The 19,200-nt window shown below is 44.5% G+C and overlaps 1 protein-coding gene across 4 annotated transcripts in view; it reads left to right on the forward strand.

The window, feature by feature from the left end:
* dvl3b (dishevelled segment polarity protein 3b) overlaps positions 1-17,900 on the forward strand; it is a 26,667-nt gene extending 8,767 nt beyond the window's left edge. Inside the window, exons 2-15 of one of the 4 annotated variants that reach the window (XM_030794435.1) lie at positions 2,276-2,345; positions 6,660-6,784; positions 8,130-8,266; positions 10,360-10,495; positions 13,307-13,400; positions 13,590-13,659; positions 13,904-14,043; positions 14,492-14,568; positions 14,753-14,820; positions 15,208-15,357; positions 15,675-15,806; positions 16,650-16,817; positions 16,990-17,208; positions 17,450-17,900. In XM_030794435.1, coding sequence (XP_030650295.1) covers positions 2,276-2,345; positions 6,660-6,784; positions 8,130-8,266; positions 10,360-10,495; positions 13,307-13,400; positions 13,590-13,659; positions 13,904-14,043; positions 14,492-14,568; positions 14,753-14,820; positions 15,208-15,357; positions 15,675-15,806; positions 16,650-16,817; positions 16,990-17,208; positions 17,450-17,841 — 1,978 coding nt within the window. In that variant the 3' untranslated portion in view covers positions 17,842-17,900. The remainder of the gene's footprint in view (positions 1-2,275; positions 2,346-6,659; positions 6,785-8,129; positions 8,267-10,359; positions 10,496-13,306; positions 13,401-13,589; positions 13,660-13,903; positions 14,044-14,491; positions 14,569-14,752; positions 14,821-15,207; positions 15,358-15,674; positions 15,807-16,649; positions 16,818-16,989; positions 17,209-17,449) is intronic. The other 3 variants (XM_030794437.1, XM_030794436.1, XM_030794439.1) reach the window with 3 other exon arrangements.
* The last annotated feature ends 1,300 nt before the right edge of the window (positions 17,901-19,200 follow it).

Raw genomic sequence — 19,200 nt, forward strand, 5'->3', positions numbered from 1 at the left:
AGAGGGATTGCTGTGTTACTGTTCCTTTGTTTTCCTTGTTTCTTTCTTTCCCTGTTTCCTTGAACTCTGTTACTGTGTTTCGCTTGTTGGTCCGCTGGTAGCATGTATTGTCATAAGAACGATCTGCTTTGCAACATTATACATGCCATTAAAGTCATGCAAATAAAGTTTGATGAATTGAGTTGAACCTGAAAGAGAGAGGGAGAGAGAGAGGGCACCTGGCACTGTTGAGAGGGTGCAAAGAGAAAGTAAGAAAGCAAATGGATGATCGAGTTGAGAGAAGGAAAGGAAAAATGACAGAGTTTATGATCGGGGGGGGGGGGGGGGGATTCAGGTCAGCAGAGGTGTTAGAGGGAAAGAGACAGGAAGCATAGCCAGAGAGAGAAAGAAATGGAAAAGTTGTGTGTCTGTGTGTGTGTGTGTGAGAGAGAGAGAGATCCGCTCTCTGTAGATTATTGTTGTTATTTCACCTTTACTGCTCCTGCCAAAGTTTTCCACTGTGTGCCACGTTGTGAGAGAGAGAGAGAGGGAAGAGAGACAGGGAGAGAGAGCGGGAAGAGAGACAGGGAGAGAGAGGGAAGAGAGACAGGAAGAGAGACAGGGAGAGAGAGCGGGAAGAGAGACAGGGAGAGAGAGGGGAAAGAGAGACAGGGAGAGAGAGGGAAGAGAGACAGGGGAGAGAGAGGGAAGAGAGACAGGGAGAGAGAGGGAGGAGAGCTCTGTGGTAGGAGTTTAATTTTTCTGTTCCTCTCTGCTCTTCCTCTCTGCTGCTCTGAGCTTGTTAGCTTTCAGAGGACAAGGGCATGGAAAACTCATCATTCTCATCGCTGTTTACCTCACATTCACGTGTGTGTGTGTGTGTGTGTGTGTGTGTGTGTGTCTGTGTATGTTTGTGTGTGTGTTTGAGAGTCAGAGAGGAGTTTGTGTTGTGTGAGACTGAGGTAGTGTCTGAAACACTTGTTTGTTAGTTGGAATCTGTGAACCATACTTAAAAGCGTTAGTGTCATCAACCAATCACTGCAGCTCCCGGCTCAACCAACCAATCAGAGTGGACAACACAAAAACCCAGTACGCATGTCCCCATCCCTCTGAAACACACACAGGCACACACACACTCCCAATCACACACGCATACGTCCGCACGTTTAATGTCTGCTGGACAGAATGGTGTGCTATAGAAGGGGAAAGTGTTTGTGTGTGTGTGTGTGTGTGTGTGTGTAAGATGGGCAGGAACAAATTCACATTCCTGTCTTTCTCTTCCTATACATGCTCTGTGTGTTTGTCTGTCAGCACCAAAGACATACATGTATTGCTCTGACTGTGTGTGTGTGTGTGTTTGTGTCTGTGTCTGTGTGTGTGTTGAAGCAGACAGCTGAAGCAAAGTGATTTATAATGCATGAAAGCGATTATGATCATTAAATATGTTTCTATTATTCATGTGTCACGTGTATTTCTCTCTCTCCCTCTATCAATCTCTCTCTTTCTCTCTCTGTCTCTCTTTCTCTCTTTTTCTCTCTGTCTCTCTCTTTTTTCTCTTTTAATCTGTCTTTCTGTTTTTCAAACTCATCACATGGCGCTGTCTCTCAGTCCCAAAGCTCATTTCACAATGGTTGTCATGGTAACCTGCGGGGTCACTCAGGGTCGCCACCTTTTTAAAGGAGCAGCTGGGAGGGAGGAGGGGCTTTAGGGTGTGGGCCATGAATTTTTATTGTACTGCAGCATGCTTGAGTCTGATTTGACCCAAGAGAGTGAGTTTTCGTGTGTGTGTGTGTGTGTGTGTGTGTGTGTGTGTGTGCACACGTGTGTCTGTAGGGGTTATAGAGCAAGAAGACAGAGTGGGGGTAAGTGTTGTATATAGAGGAGTTGTATTTTTAGGGGAGGTGAATGATAAGGTGTTTTCTGCTCTGTGTGTGTGTGTGTGTGTATGTGTGTTTGGGCTTTTGGAGGGCAATCCCACAGTCAAACTAAAGAAAGAAAACACTGTGATTGGTTTAGATTAGTCTAATTGAAGATACTCCCTGCATTCTTCCATTCATTACCCATATAACACACCATCTCCTTTACATTTAGTCTGACAATCACCTCTGTAACCACACAGCTGTGTGTCTGTGTGTATTTGTGTGTTTGTGCATGTGTGTGTGTGTGTGTGTGTGCACGCGAAGAAATGTGATAGACACAATCATAGTTTGCAACCTGTTGACCTGTTACAGTATCACTAACAATCAATTTCTTTCTCTCTCTCTCTCTCTCTCTCTCTCTCTCTCTCTCTCCACAGTGTTGTGAAGGAAGAGATTTCTGATGACAACGCCAAGCTCCCGTGTTTTAACGGTCGTGTCGTCTCATGGGTGAGTGTGAGCGTGATATCTTTAGGCCTCTAAGCTCAGACATACAAACTCTCTTCCCACTGGCCTACCTAATACAGTCTATGTGATGAGTGTAAAATGACATTTGTCCCGTCGCTATGCTGGGAGCAGCAGGGAGAGGTTACACCTGAAAATAAAAACAGACTGCCGCGTACCTCAGTGCACCGGCAATGATGTGTGTGAATACAAGTATTATTCAAGCTAAAATCCATCAGCAGATTTCGATAAATCAGTATTTTTTCAAACCAGTACCAAAGCACTCAACAGTTAGTGTGGGGTGACTGTTAACACTATTTAAACCAACATTGTAAACTGTCTTTTTGTTCTGTGCTGTATTATCCTTCAGTCAAAATTGCCATCTCTTTACTCATCAAGTGTCCTCAGGACAACATGACCTTGACAGGAGAGAGCACTGCTCCCTCTGTTCTGGGACAGAGAGTTTAGAGAGCTGACCCTCTGCTTACCCTGCATGCTCCATCACAGGTGTGGAGACATTAGGCTGGACTTTTAGAGGTTTAGGAACATTAGGGTGGAGTTTTACAAGTGTGGGGAAATTAGTATGGAGGACTAGGGACATTAGGGTGGAGGTCCAGAGGTTTAGGGACATTAGTGTGGAGGTCTAGGGACATTAGGGTGGAGGTTGAGTGTGGTGACATCAGGGTGAAGGTTTAGGGACATTAGGGTGGAGATTTAGAGGTTTGGGGACATTAGGGTGGAGGTTTAGGTAGGGGATGTTAGAATGGAGTTTTAAGGACATTAAGGTGGAGGTTTAAAGGTGTGGGGACATTAGGGTGGAGATTTAGAGGTTTAGAGAAAGGCGGACATTAGGGTGGAGGTTTAGTGTGGGGGCATTAGGGTGGAGATTTAGAGGTTTAGAGAAAGGCGGACATTAGGGTGGAGGTTTAGTGTGGGGACATTAGGGTGGAGATTTAGAGGTTTAGAGAAAGGCGGACATTAGGGTGGAGGTTTAGCATGGGGACATTAGGGTGGAGATTTAGAGGTTTGCTATCTCAGCCAAGCACAATATGACAGAACCCACCCAAAGCAAAAATGAAACAGGACTGAGACCCAGATAGATTAGAATAGAGCAGAACAGGAGAGATAGGGAATCTAACAGAATTAGACCGGATTCATCTGGTTCACATTTTGGATTAGTTTGGATAAAGTACAGACTATAGGCTGACATCACACATGCGTACACACACACACACATGCACGCACGCACATACAAACGTACACACACACGCACACACACACATATGTAGATCCTAATGTAGAGCCATCAGATTGATTGGCTTTGACTATCTGTCACTCTGTCTGTAGTGGAACACATGTCATGATGGATTGAATTTCCTTCCATTTTTTGTTCATGAGTAACTTTACAGCTCTTCCTATTAAACTGCCCATTAACCACAGGTACAACATGTGGAGTGTGTGTGTGTGTGTCTGTATGTTTGCGTGTGTGTGTGTGTGTGTGTATGTTGCGTCTGTCACGTGCCTAGCATAAAGGGTCCGTGCGATAGCCATGCTAACACACTTATGGAGACTAATTGAGTTACAGTTCATCTGTTTTCCCTTCTGCCTCCCTGTACCATAAGGAGCAGGTGTTCTGAGCTGTGTGTGTGTGTGTGTGTGTGTGTGTGTGAGTGTAGTGTAGTGTGTATGTGTAGTTGTGTGAGTGTAGGTTGTGAGTGTGTGTGTCAGTGTATTGTGCAGTGAATTTTGTCTTGTGTGTGTGGTGTGTGAGTAGTGTATGCGTCTGTGTGTGTTTGCATAGTTAGTGAGTAGTTGTGTGTGTGTGAGAATGTAATGAGTATGGTTGTGCGTGTATGTGTGAGTGTATGAATTTAGTGTGTGAATTTTGTTGTGTGAGTGTTTGTGTAATGAGTGAGTGTAGTTGTGTGTGTGTGTGTGTGTGTGAAAGTGTAGTGAGTGTGGTTGTGAGTGTATGAATTTATCATGTGAATTTTGCCTTGTGAGTGTTTGTGTAGTTAGCGAGTAGTGTGTCTGTCTGTTTGCATAGTTAGTGAGTAGTTGTGTGTGTGAGTGTGTGTGCGTGACTGTAGTGAGTGTGATTGTGCAGGTGTGTGCGAGTGTGTGAATTTAGAGTCTGAATTTTGTCGTGTGAGTGTTTGTGTAGTGAGTCAGTGTAGTGTGTAGTTGCGAGTGTGTGAGTGTAGTTTGTGTTTGTGTGTGTGTATGTGAGTGTGTTAGTCTTGGATGATTTATAGCTCATGCTCTGTGCTGTGTTTGGAAGAGAGTTGAGGTGATGCTTTGATCTCACACATCACTCGCTCAATTAGATCGACTTCATCCTCTCTCTCTCTTACTCTGTCTCTCCCACTACCCACCTCTGTCTCTCCTATTGTCTCTCTCTCTCTCTCTCTTACTCTGTCTCTCCCACTACCCACCTCTGTCTCTCCTATTGTCTCTCTCTCTCTCTCTCTTACTCTGTCTCTCCCACTACCCACCTCTGTCTCTCCTATTGTCTCTCTCTCTCTCTCTCTTACTCTGTCTCTCCCACTACCCACCCCTGTCTCTCCTATTGTCTCTCTCTCTCTCTCTCTCTTACTCTGTCTCTCCCACTACCCACCTCTGTCTCTCCTATTGTCTCTCTCTCTCTCTTACTCTGTCTCTCCTATTGTCTCTCTCTCTCTCTCTCTTACTCTGTCTCTCCCACTACCCACCTCTGTCTCTCCTATTGTCTCTCTCTGTCTGCTTGTCTCCATCTGTCTGCCTCTCTTTCTCTGTCTCTCGTATGGCCTGTCCCTGTCTGTCTCTCTCTCTTTGTCTCACATGCTCACACAAATAGTCACACACCTATCATGCAAGTATAAATTCCTTTCACATTATCTCTTTTTTTGTTTGTTTTTTTCTCCTCTCACAAGAGAGAAAGATGCAGTATGAAAATGTAGCCTTTACTATAGAATTTACACACACAGACACACACACACACACACACAGGGTTCTTGATAGAGGAGAAGCAGAGAGCCGTCTCTTTAGCACCACATTTCTTCCCTGCTGTTTTCAGACGCTCTTTTCCGAGGTGGCAGCCAGGAAAAGCTGAATCCTGTAGCTGCAGAAACAATCCCAGTGTTCCCAGTGCTCCCAGTGCTTCAGGGTTATTCCATTTGGCCCTTCCTCATCCAATGTTCTCTGTCTGCTTGATAAAACCAGGGTACCATAAAACCTCTTCTGCCTAATCCGGTCATGTCCCTGGCTGAGCTGGATGAGTGTGTGTGTGATTCAGAGGAGAACAGAAAAGACATTATTTATTCAGAGTGCACATGGAATGTCCAGTTACATCTCAGCAAAGTTAAAAAAAAAACACCTAGAGCTATAGAGATGCCTACATCTGTGGTATGCTAGTTTAAAACAGTGATTTTTCAGTTGCTGTGGAATCACAGGTTTTGTCCCATGCTGTGTGCATAGTTAAACTGGATGTTGTTTCACTTATTGGGTAAAAAAACTTGCTTTAGCTCATTGGTGGATCGGCATGTCGATGGAGTCAGTTGAGCCCCTAGAAAGAAGCAAAGGGATCTGAGTGTTTCTTAAGCAGAGGTATACGAGACTAGACACTAATGCAAATTAATAACATCATATAATTAATCTCCCGTTTGTATTTTTGATAGACTTTGTCTTTTTGTTTTCTCTGAGAGTGCAGTGTCATTCATCATGATGTATTTGTTCTCATATTATGGACTGATGGGGTCACCATGTTTTGTTTCAGAACATCTGCTACATTCTCAGACCTGTGTGTGTGTGTCTGTGTGTCTGTGTGTGTGAAAGTGAGAGAGAACATGTGGCAGTTGAACAGTGCTCCTCACACACACTGCTTATTAAATTAGCTAACTGGAGTCACAGGGTATATGAAAAACACTGCTGAAATGCGTCCTGTGCGTAACGAGAAGATTGAATCAGATGAAACAGGCTGAGGTGAGGATGGCGCTCCACATGGCCGTGTGGGAATGAGAAACTCCTCTGTCTGTCCTCCTCTGTTTGACAATGCATTCCTTCACAAACAGGGCTTCTTACCAAGCAGTCAAATGAATGTCATTACAGACCTCATTACATTTGAATGAATCTGTTTTTGCCTTAATCCCTCAGTGTCTCTTATGACTCTCTTCCCCTTGGCTCTCTGTTCCTCAACTGACTCTGTGTTTTATACTTAGCTTTGGGCACAAAATTAAACACAAAACTTCAGTTTGAAAACTTTTGTTTGTGTTTTGTAATTGTGCGTTCACTCACACTCTCACTCTCTCTCTCTCTCTCTCTCTCTCTCTCTCTCTCCTGTAGCTGGTGTCTGCAGATGGCTCTCATGGTTCTGATGGGGGCTCTGTGTGTGTGGAGAGTCAGGCAGAGCTGCCCCCCCCTCTGGAGAGGACAGGCGGCATTGGCGACTCCAGACCCCCCTCATTCCAGTCAGTAACATCCCAGCCCTCTGTGTCTGTGTGTTTATGTGTGTGTGTGTTCCATCTTCAAACTTTTTTCTCTATTTTCTTAATTGATAAGCATGACACAGTGAATGGTCCATGTCGTACGCCACTGTGTGTGTGTGTGTGTGTGTGTGTGTGTGTGCGTGTGCGTGTGCTACAGCAGTAACTGTGCTCTCTGTCAGTTTAAGTACCTTCTCTGTATCTGTCGATATTCATTCCCTGTACATGCCAGCTTTAAAATAGAATCCATTCTTTCTCTACATAAATACCACGCTACATGTACTGGCCGCACTATGTGTTACTTACCGGTGAAACTGGTGAGAGCAGTGCATAACAGAACTCATTAAGAGACACACTTGCTACAAGCAAAGTGAATGAAACTAATCAGGCCTTTAGAGCCAGCTCCTCAGAGAAAGTGCCAGAAAGTCAATAGCTGTAATGGGAAATGCCTGCTCACCAATGACTGGGTGTGACCCTAAAACACGTGGCCAGTAAATCAAATCACCCCCAGAATCTAGTCCACACACACCTGCTACAGCTAATGATAATCAATATAGAACACTGTTTCCCCATCTCAGTTTATTAGTGTCTGTTTACATAGGATTTTTTCTCATGTGCTCATGGAGTTGGCTTTGGAGGAGTGTGAGAAACCATGAATGAATAGATGCGTTCTCTCTGTGTGTGTGTGTAGATAGAGCTGTTGATGTGTATCTGAATTCCCATTGCTCCACATATCACACATGTGCTTGTGTGTTTGTCAGTCTGTCTTTTCCCTTTATCTGCGTGACCACGTGTGTCCCTGAGGCTGTTTGTCCTCCTAGTCTTTCCTGTGTGTGTGTGAGTGTGTTTCCTGCTTTGTTGCTCTGCCTGCTGTGTTCTCAGGTTAATTATTAAATCACCGAAAACATGGCCCAGAGCAGAATTGAAATCAGAGCAGTAGTAGCCTGTGGAGTCCTCTGGTGGTGAAATGGAACACCTGCAATAAGAAAGCATATCTTTACATACACACACACACACACACACTGCCTGACATTAAAGGATTATGACAGGCATGGTTGACATTTAAGCAGTGGGGGATTCTTGAAAAGTCTGTTTGTGTAAGTGCCCTGTGTGTGTGTGTGTGTGTGACTGTGTGTGTGTGTGTGTGTCTGTGTGTGTGTGCGTGTGTGTGCATGTGTGTGTGTGTCTGTGTGTGTGTGCGTGTGTCTGTGTGTGTGTGTATGTGCCTCTGTCCTCTCTGTCACTTTTTGTTGTCTCTGTACCACACTTTATTTCCTTTGTTCATTTGTAGTATTTCTCATCCTGATCTCTCTATTGTTTCCCATGGCAGCGCCAACGCTCCAGGCAGTCAGGACAACCTCGACAATGACACCGAGCCGGAGACAGGCCCCTCCCACCGCAGAGACAGGCCACGGGAGAGAGACAGGGAGAGAGAGAGACCACGCAGGAAAGACACCCATGACCATGGTAAGACCGTTGGTCCGTCTGTCTTAGTGACTTTAAGTCGCTCTGTCATAATCTCAGGGCATGTGGGCTAGCAGCAGGAGAGACCCATAAGGTTCTGGATATCAGTTCCTCAACCGACTCTTTGGTCAGTTTTCATTTTAAATCAACAGCTGATTCAACAAATCAGCTGTTTCTGAGTTGACCTATTCAAAAGCAGTGTTAGTCTGGTACAACTATCCTCTCTCCCACTGACAGTCCAAATCTGATTTCCGAATTAGCCATGAACATTTTATCTTAATAATGCTATAGGTGAATTACATCTTGAAGCTTTTTGTAATTAAAACATTTTTTCACCTCTGAGTTTTTAACACTAAAACGCAATTTTTTTTGTAATTCCTTGCTACAAATATGAAACTTTATTTTCAGCCAAACAATATAAACAAATTCCTGCTGCTAATTTATAGTTAAATAGTTCAAAACTTCAAGCCCATGAGTGTAAATCCTGCGCAAAGTCACTGAGGTTCTGACTGTCCATGAGCCAAGAACAGAACTTAGTGATCCAGAGCCTGGTTCCTGGACAGGAGTAAAGCCAGTCTGGTTCTGACTGTCCATCAGCCAAGAACAGAACATAGTGATCCAGAGCCTGGTTCCTGGACGGGAGTAAAGCCAGTCTGGTTCTGACTGTCCATGAGCCAAGAACAGAACTTAGTGATCCAGAGCCTGGTTCCTGGACAGGAGTAAAGCCAGTCTGGTTCTGACTGTCCATCAGCCAAGAACAGAACATAGTGATCCAGAGCCTGGTTCCTGGACGGGAGTAAAGCCAGTCTGGTTCTGACTGTCCATGAACCAAGAACAGAACTTAGTGATCCAGAGCCTGGTTCCTGGACAGGAGTAAAGTCAGTCTGGTTCTGACTGTCCATGAGCCAAGAACAGAACATAGTGATCCAGAGCCTGGTTCCTGGACAGGAGTAAAGTCAGTCTGGTTCTGACTGTCCATGAGCCAAGAACAGAACTTAGTGATCCAGAGCCTGGTTCCTGGACAGGAGTAAAGCCAGTCTGGTTCTGACTGTCCATGAGCCAAGAACAGAACTTAGTGATCCAGAGCCTGGTTCCTGGACGGGAGTAAAGCCAGTCTGGTTCTGACTGTCCATGAGCCAAGAACAGAACATAGTGATCCAGAGCCTGGTTCCTGGACAGGAGTAAAGTCAGTCTGGTTCTGACTGTCCATGAGCCAAGAACAGAACTTAGTGATCCAGAGCCTGGTTCCTGGACAGGAGTAAAGTCAGTCTGGTTCTGACTGTCCATCAGCCAAGAACAGAACATAGTGATCCAGAGCCTGGTTCCTGGACAGGAGTAAAGTCAGTCTGGTTCTGACTGTCCATGAGCCAAGAACAGAACTTAGTGATCCAGAGCCTGGTTCCTGGACAGGAGTAAAGTCAGTCTGGTTCTGACTGTCCATGAGCCAAGAACAGAACTTAGTGATCCAGAGCCTGGTTCCTGGACGGGAGTAAAGCCAGTCTGGTTCTGACTGTCCATGAGTAAAGGACAGAACGCAGTGATCCAGAACCTGGTTCCGGGACGGGAGCAGATCTCGGTGTAAATATTTTTTGACAAGCATTTTGTCTGTCAGGGTCAGGCGAGAGAAATGACCTACATAAATCTGTGTCTACGGTACAGTCAGAAATGACCTACATAACACAGCATCTTCAGTACAGTAAGAAATGACAAACACACAGAGGGCTTGTCGCACAGAACAACAGAAAACAAAAACAGAGACAGTCAAACTGAATATTTTTGTTACGTGTGTCCAGAGTGTGAGTACGTGTTTGTTGACTGTCAGACAGTAAATTTACATACGACCTGTCTTGTTTTTGGTACTGCGGTGACAGTGCTCCTAACTATGAGCCCAAACAAAGGATATACACTGAACGATGGTGCTCCTCTGTGTGTGTTTGTGTGTGTGTGTGTGTGTGTGTGTGTGTGTGTGTGTGCACGTGTGTATTTGTGTGTGCCTGTGTATATATGTATGTATGCATGTGTGTTTATGTATGTGTGTGTGTGTGTATGTATGTATGTGCACGTGTGTGTGTGTGTGTGCGCGCGTGTGTGTGCAGGCGGCAGGCTGAACGGACACTCCCGACCTGACAGGAGGCCTGAGTTGGCTGGTTATGAGAGCTCCTCTACGCTGATGAGCAGTGAACTTGACACCACCAGCTTCTTTGACTCAGAGGAGGATGACTCGGCCAGCCGGTGAGTCTGTGCACAGGCCCTTAAAAACACTGTCAAAAAACATCATCTGTCACTCCACTGAATCTGAAAGACCTATTGGTAGATAAGCCCAGTCAAGTCAATTTGTGGATCAGATTTGGTCATCACTTATAGTATTTTTGAATGATACCTGAAATAAGGAAAGAAGAAAAATCTTATGGAGGAGTTTTCAGCGAAACGAATAAACCGTTTTGAAAATGACACCTTAAGGTCAATTAATACTGCTGTGTCAAATCTGTGTAGCCGTGTACCCTACGCCGTAGCCTGACACGCACCTCCTCTATGTAACTATGCGTTGTGGCGACACGCGTCAAAGCAGACCACAACAACCGTGATCGGTCCGCTTGGTAGCATCACCCTCCTCCTGCCTCAGTCGGTTCAATGGTCGTGCACACCATCTCCTCCAATGTCTCCTCTCTTTTCTGTGTTGCAGTAATTTCAGTAAAAGTGACCGTTGTTCAACATTTATTAGCTCCAACTCCAACATGATCCACTCAGTTTCAGTCTCCATTGAAAATATTCAGCAAAATCGCAAACTGAGCGCTCGTTATTTTGAGAGCTCCGTTTGTTTGTCCCTCAAAGTTTAGAAACTAGTCCTTCTTTTGAACGCAAAACTGCTTTTACAGATATTGCTGTGCAAGGACTGAATTCTGACTTTTTATTTAACGTTATTCTCACCATCGTTTGTTATGCACGAAGAAAATCAACACAGTGGCATAGAAATCTGATCGCAAACTAGCGTTTTGGCAATGTAATTACAGAGCGACACAGACACACCAACACAGAAGTATAAATGCTCAGGCTACAGCTTAGGCTCCACGTGGAGTGTACGCAGAAGCATAAATCAGCCTTTAGTGAACAAACAGCTCGCCTCAGTTTGCTGAATTTACACCTGTCCTCTTTTTACACCTGTCCTCTTTTTATACCTGTCCTCTTTTTACACCTGTCCTCTTTTTACACCTGCCTCTTTTTACACCTGTCCTCTTTTTACACCTGTCCTCTTTTTATACCTGTCCTCTTTTTACACCTGTCCTCTTTTTACACCTGTCCTCTTTTTATACCTGTCCTCTTTTTACACCTGTCCTCTTTTTATACCTGTCCTCTTTTTACACCTGTCCTCTTTTTACACCTGTCCTCTTTTTACACCTGCCTCTTTTTACACCTGTCCTCTTTTTATACCTGTCCTCTTTTTACACCTGTCCTCTTTTTATACCTGTCCTCTTTTTATACCTGTCCTCTTTTTACACCTGTCCTCTTTTTACACCTGCCTCTTTTTACACCTGTCCTCTTTTTACACCTGTCCTCTTTTTATACCTGTCCTCTTTTTACACCTGTCCTCTTTTTATACCTGTCCTCTTTTTACACCTGTCCTCTTTTTATACCTGTCCTCTTTTTACACCTGCCTCTTTTTACACCTGTCCTCTTTTTACACCTGTCCTCTTTTTATACCTGTCCTCTTTTTACACCTGTCCTCTTTTTATACCTGTCCTCTTTTTACACCTGTCCTCTTTTTACACCTGTCCCTCGCAGTGCACACTCGTCAGACCCACAGAAAAGTGCACTAAAGACAACTACACGACCAGATAAAACAGTGCCTAACCTATCCTCTATACATCTAAACCTCTATATTATACATCTAAACCTGTACATTATATATTGAAACCTGTACATTTTACATCTAAACCTGTCCTTTTTACATCTAAACCTGTCCTTTGTACATATAAACCTGTCCTCTATACATTTAAACCTATACATTTTACATCTAAACCTGTACATTTTACATCTAAACCTGTCCTCTATACATTTAAACCTATACATTATACATCTAAACCTGTCCTCTACGCATCTAACATTATACATCTAAACTTGTATATTATATATCTAAACCTGTACATAATAGATCTAAGACTGTCCTCTATACATCTAAACCTGTACATTTTACATTTAAACCCATTGCTCAGACATCTAAACCTGTCCTTTTTACATCTACACCAGACTTCTTTCCACCAGACTAGACTAGAATCAATTCAGATGATGTTATTTGCCTCATTTTATTTGGTCTTGACTGTAGTGCTATTTTCTGTCAAATCAGTCAAATCAATCAAATTATTTTCTGTTTGTTGATTCGTTGGACAGTATTCCTCTCCTTTTTAGAACAATATTTATGCCTGTCATGCGTCTGTTGCACCCTCTGTGTTTTACCTCAGAGAATGACATGAGAAGCCTCTGAGTTTAAACATGAATTCAGCCACCTGATGTCTGAGGACCCTGTCACAGGCTCAGCCACTGAACACTACACTGGATTATAATCTAAATACAGTCTCTTAGTCACATGACCATGCCAAGATTTACATATACAGTCTGATTTTACACATCATCTGTATTCAAACCACTGAGAATCCTGTGGACAGGCACTTCAATTCAGTCTCGCCTACAGGATGGATTCACACTCACACACACACACACACTCATATACAGACACACACATATATACACACACATACACACACACACACACATATACACACACTTTCCATACTCTGTACACTTAAAGATCACGTTCAAGTACATTCAAATCACATGCTCTATAAAGCCCACACAAAAGCACTGTTCCATCCTGCTGTTTTGAATGCAATCCACACTCATTGTGGATTTGCTGAAAAAGATCACATGACGTGTCTGGGACCAACCAGAGGCATTTGTATTGTATGTGCAAAGAAAAAAGCCCATTTCATTCAGTTTGACATACGAGTCAGTGATGTGACTGCCGTGATGTCGTCGGCCCGTATGCAGGTTCAGCAGCTCCACAGAACAGAGCACGTCATCAAGGTTGATGAGGCGACATCGCCGTCGCCGACGGAAACCCAAAGCCCCGCGCATGGAAAGGGTGAGACAAACACATAAACCCTCACACAATAACTGACGACTGTCAGTCTCTTTGAGTGTATCCTCATACCTGTCTCTTTCTCTCTCTCTCTCTCTCTCTCTCTCTCTCTCTCACTCTGTCTCTCTCTCTCTCACTCTCTCTCTCTCTCTCTCTATCTGTCTGTCTGCCTGTCTGTCTGTTTCTCTCCAGTCGTCCTCGTTCAGCAGTATCACAGACTCCACCATGTCTCTGAACATCATCACTGTGACTTTAAACATGGGTGAGTACGTTGTCCTGTGTAGCTGTGTGTGACTTCTGTCAGTGTATGCATTCTGCTTTCATTCTGCCCGACTTTGCTTTTCCAGCATCTGGGCAAAAATACCACTTATACATCTGGACTTCTCTCTTTTCCCTCTCTTTCTCCTGTCAGGGAAAACCTTCTCCATCCTTTTTTTCACTCTCAACACAACTTTCCTCTTCTCTCCTTTACCATATTTCATTAATCTCTCTCTCTGTGTCTGTAGAAAAATATAATTTCCTGGGGATTAGTATAGTAGGCCAGAGTAATGAGAGAGGAGATGGAGGAATCTACATCGGCTCCATCATGAAGGGTGGAGCTGTGGCTGCAGACGGACGCATTGAGCCGGGAGACATGCTCTTGCAGGTGTGTGTGTGTGTGTGTCTTTCCACTTAAAAAGCAGCATGGATGTCTTTTTCCTGCCTGCTTGCCTGAATGATTCTACCTGTGCTGGCTGTCAATGTCAATAAACAAATCAGTTACGTATCATCCTGTTTACACACTGTCTCATGCCTATGACACGGCATGGTTGCGATCAGCCTCAGAAATATACAGAACTGATGTGTCTGACTAGACAGGTTCCTGGCTCTTGCCTGATCTCTTCAGTGGTCCCACATAAATAAACCTGTCAGTCATAAACATGCTCTCTCTCTCTCTCTCTCTCTCTCTCTCTCTCTCTCTCTCTCTCTCTCTCTCACTTAGTCCCCAACTACTTTTATAGAATGTGACTTTTCAAATTTGTGAATTTCACTGTTTTTGAGTCTCTCTCCATATTTCTCTGTTCTGACGGAGTCTCTGTGTGTGTCTGTTGTAGGTGAATGACATTAACTTTGAGAACATGAGTAATGATGATGCAGTGAGGGTTCTGAGGGAGATTGTGCACAAACCAGGGTAAGATACACACACAGTCTTCAGTGAGTTCAAAACAAATGCTGCAAATCCCAGGATATACATTTTGGGGAAAAATAGGTTAAATAGGTTTTTACTATATTTTTAATGTGGACTTTGTGTCTCTGTGTGTGTGTGTGTGTGTGTGCGTGTGCTTGTCTGTGTGTATCTGTGTGTGTTCTGATAGCCCCATCACACTAACTGTGGCTAAGTGCTGGGATCCAAACCCTCGGAGCTGCTTCACCCTGCCTAGGAGTAAGTACACACACACAGATACGCAGACCCCCCCCCACAACATCTTTTCTACACAGTCTGTGTAGTTAAAAGTTAAGTTAAATGTAAGGTGCTTTTCTCCAGGAGCACTATGTGTCATAAAGGATTCTGCACAAACCATAGTGCAGCAGACTAGACCATCTGCATCACAAAATTCAGAGGAAGTGGGTGTTAATCTAACTTTTGGTAGTGACATAACAGAACATACTCTATCACACCCACACAATATGTATGTTCTTGGTGTAGCCACATATTTGTAGTCTTGTGTCAGTTTTTGACATCACTGAATCTGTAACTTACATATTTAGCCGTTTTTGTCATCTTGACTCTTCTCTTCTCCATCCCCCCACCCCCTCCGTCTGTGTGCAGGTGAGCCGATCCGTCCCATTGACCCGGCTGCCTGGGTGTCCCACACCGCGGCCATGACGGGGGCCTACCCAGTCTACGGTATGAGTCCCTCCATGAGCACCATCACCTCCACCAGCTCCTCCATCACCAGCTCCATTCCAGAGACCGAACGTAAGTGTCCTAGTCCGACCCCACCCCACCCCACCCTGACCCCCTCCCCCGCCCACTGCCTGCCTGCTGTGGATGAAGTCATTTCCTGCCTTCTTCACCTGCTGCTTTATGTCCTCGTAAAACTGTCCTCGTCAAACTCTGTCCTCGTCAGCTGATCTCTGGTCAGTGTGGCTTATTTGAATATGCCAGGCGAAGGCCAAGTCTGCACTGCACTCTGTGCTTTCTCTCTGCCTGGTTACAAGATTGCCTGGTTACCTGACTTGTCCTCTCTCTCTCTTTCTTTCTCTCTCCCTCATATGCAATTCTGCACTTTGCAGGGTTCGATGATTTTCACCTGTCCATCCACAGCGACATGGCGACAGTTGCGAAGGCGATGGCATCTCCGGAGTCAGGGCTGGAGGTTCGAGACAGGATGTGGCTGAAGATCACCATCCCCAACGCTTTCATAGGTATCAGCACTGTCTCAGATGGAGTCTCTACCATAGAGTGGTCTTATTGGTACAGCATTGGTCAAACAATGCCAGAGAAATGCACATTCTCTTATACATCTGTCTCCATTTAGATTCGTAACCATGCTCTACATAAGACCGGCAGAACATTCCCTCTGCTCCTCTGCTCTTACTCATCCACAACTCTTATCCTTTTGTTGCGTCTGTTGATGAAGAAACAGAAAGAACCCTTTAACATTAATACAGCATAGAGTGCAGGGAACCAGCTGTCATTACTACACACATAGTTCAGTCACTGTACTATTGTGTTTTGTCTGATACTTTCAGTAATGACACAGACTGGGATAATAATGTCAGACTGGGATAGCGACACAGACTGGGATAGTGATGTCAGACTGGGATAATGACACAGAATGGGATAGCGACACAGGCTGGGATAGTTATGTCAGACTGGGATAGTGTCACAGACTGGGATAGTGATGTCAGACTGGGATAGTGATGTCAGACTGGGATAGTGATGTCAGACTGGGAAAATGACACAGATTGGGATAGCGACACAGGCTGGGATAGTTATGTCAGACTGGGATGGTTGTGTCAGACTGGGATAATGATGTCAGGCTAGGATAGCGACACAGACTGGGATAATGATGTCAGACTGGGATAGTGATGTCAGACTGGGATAGTCATGTGCGTCTGCTCAGAAGAGCACCAGTAAAGACAGGCCACAGACAGATTCATTCAGGAGTGAGGCACTGTGGAAACCGCCAGCGGACAATGGGCAGTATTGATGACTTTTCTCTGAAAGAGCAGGGAACTGTGTGATTTTAATGTCTGTGTTTCCAGGCTCAGATGTGGTGGACTGGCTCTATCAGCATGTGGAGGGTTTCACTGACCGACGGGAAGCACGCAAGTACGCCAGCAACCTGCTGAAAGCCGGCTACATCCGTCACACCGTCAACAAAATCACCTTCTCTGAGCAGTGCTACTATATCTTTGGAGACCTCTGTGGCAGTGAGTCCTCTCTGTCTCACCCTCTCTTTCTTTTACCCTCTATCTCTCCATGCATGGCGTTGCACACTCTACCCAGTTTTCTACAGTTTTTTTCCCCTTTTATTTATGCATTATTCAGTGCATTTGTTTCCTCTTCCTTCACACCTTCCATCTCTCTGTCTCTGTTTCTCAGATATGGCTAATCTGACCCTGCACGACCATGATGGTTCTAGTGGGGCGTCGGACCAGGACACCCTCGCCCCCTTGCCCCTCCCTGGGGCTGCACCTTGGCCCCTAGCATTCCCTTACCAGTACCCCATCCCACACCCCTATAACCCCCACCCAGTGCACGAGCCCACGTACAGCTACGCCCCAGGAGGAGGGGGCAGTGCAGGCAGTCAGCACAGCGAAGGTGAGATCAGATAGCACAGCAGTAAATCATTGATTTTTGTTTGGTATTATCAATGGGAGGAGAGGATTATGCATTTTAAAAAGCGCTAATCTGGTCAAATTCAGATGATATTAAGTGCTGAGGAAACCAGAACAACTCCATCTGCTGGAACTCTTGGCCTCGCACTAAAAATGTCTCTCCTCTGTCTTTCTTTCTTCTTTCAATCTTCCTTTTTTTTCTTTCTGTCTCTGCTCCTCCACAGGGAGTCGCAGCAGTGGCTCAAACCGTAGTGGGAGTAAGAAGGAGGCTGGGGCAGTAGGAGCTGCTGGGGCCGGGGTGGTGGGAGAGTCCAAATCAGGTGGGAGCGGCAGCGAGTCGGAGTTACGGAAAGAGAAGACCCCCAGCGAACACTCTGTGGCGCCCCCTAGTGAACACAGCGTACGCAGCACACATAGCACTCAGTCCCATGCGCACAGCCTGGTTTACGGCCCACCAGGACTGCCTCCTCAGCCCCAGGCCCCCGTTGCCACGGCACCTCCCGGCTCGCCTCCAAGCCGAGACTTGGGCTCGGTGCCGCCCGAGCTGACAGCCTCACGCCAGTCCTTCCGCATGGCCATGGGAAACCCCAGTGAGTTTTTTGTGGATGTCATGTGACATAAACCAGACTTGTGACTGTGTGTGGACATCCTACTTTGGAGAGATGGAAAAATGGACAAAACAAAACAAAGAAATGGACCTAAATTTTGAAAAGAAAGAGAGAGGAGATTTGTGATGACTGGTGAGGATGATGATGATGATGATGATGAAGAGTAGCAGGGTGTGTCCCTCCTCTACCATTTTTTCTTCAGTGAAGAAAACTGGGAGGAAGGAAGGAGGTAGCACGCTCATTTCTCACGTCCTCCTTACACTCGTTTATGTTTTTTAGTGGTGGACGCGATGTGATGGTGTGAAGATCAGACCCAGTGACGTGGAGAAAGTTTTCTCTCTCCCTTTTCTTTTTTAACACTTTTTTCCTGCGTACTTCCTGGTCCTCCTCTCCACAGCGTCTTGACCATCATGGTAAACATTTTCCACCTCCTTTTTTTTTAAATTAAAATCAAAGACCTACAAAGAGAAGAGAAGAGAAGGAGTAGAAAGAATTGGGTGATGGTGGAAAGGAAGTAAAGATGTGACTCTTTTATTGCTCTGAATGGATGGATGAACGGATGGATGAACGGATGGATGCATGGATGAATGGATGGATGGATGGATAGTGAAGCCTAATCATTTCACATCAGCTGACTTTCATAAAGAAAAAAACACTAACATGAAGAATATCTGTGACAGTCATTTTATATTCGCTACTTTTTGTCTTGATTTATGGGAAAGTGGAGTTGAGAGAGGGAGGGAAGAGATTTCAGAACACACAACACGTAGAGAGGCTGTTGTGTGCTTGGAGTTTGACTGTAAAGTATTATTGAAGACAAGTCTGGAAGAAAAGCTAGTCTTGTTGTGATGTGGCTTTGCTTCTGCAAGGACATGATTTATTTGTTTTATGAATTTAAATATTTAACAGGTAACAGCCAAGACAAGCAAATCTGGCCTTTGAGATCTGAGCATGCTTAAAATCAGAAATTAAATGCAGTGAATTATTTTCTTAGATATATTAATGACAAAAATTGTGATAACAGACCAAAACAATCAACTTTTCCTAGCTCTTTCTCTCTCCCCTTTTCCTTCAGAACATTTCATCACATTTCAAAATAATAGTTTGTCATATGTCATCATTAACATCAAAATTCTGTATAACTCTCAACCTAATGAATTGTTTTTTTCTCTACATCCTCATCCATTTTTTTAACATTTATCATAAGTTTGATTTATTAGAAACCAACAATGTATAGTGTTAAATGACTCAATTTAATACTCAATGTACACTGTTTTATGAGGAAAACAACAACAACAAACAAATCGTTTTTATTTATAAACATAGTTTTATTGCCTAAACCTGAAATGCCTGGAGTCCTTCTTTGT

This window comes from Chanos chanos, chromosome 2 (genome assembly GCF_902362185.1).
Source record: "Chanos chanos chromosome 2, fChaCha1.1, whole genome shotgun sequence".
Lineage (NCBI taxonomy): Eukaryota > Metazoa > Chordata > Actinopteri > Gonorynchiformes > Chanidae > Chanos > Chanos chanos.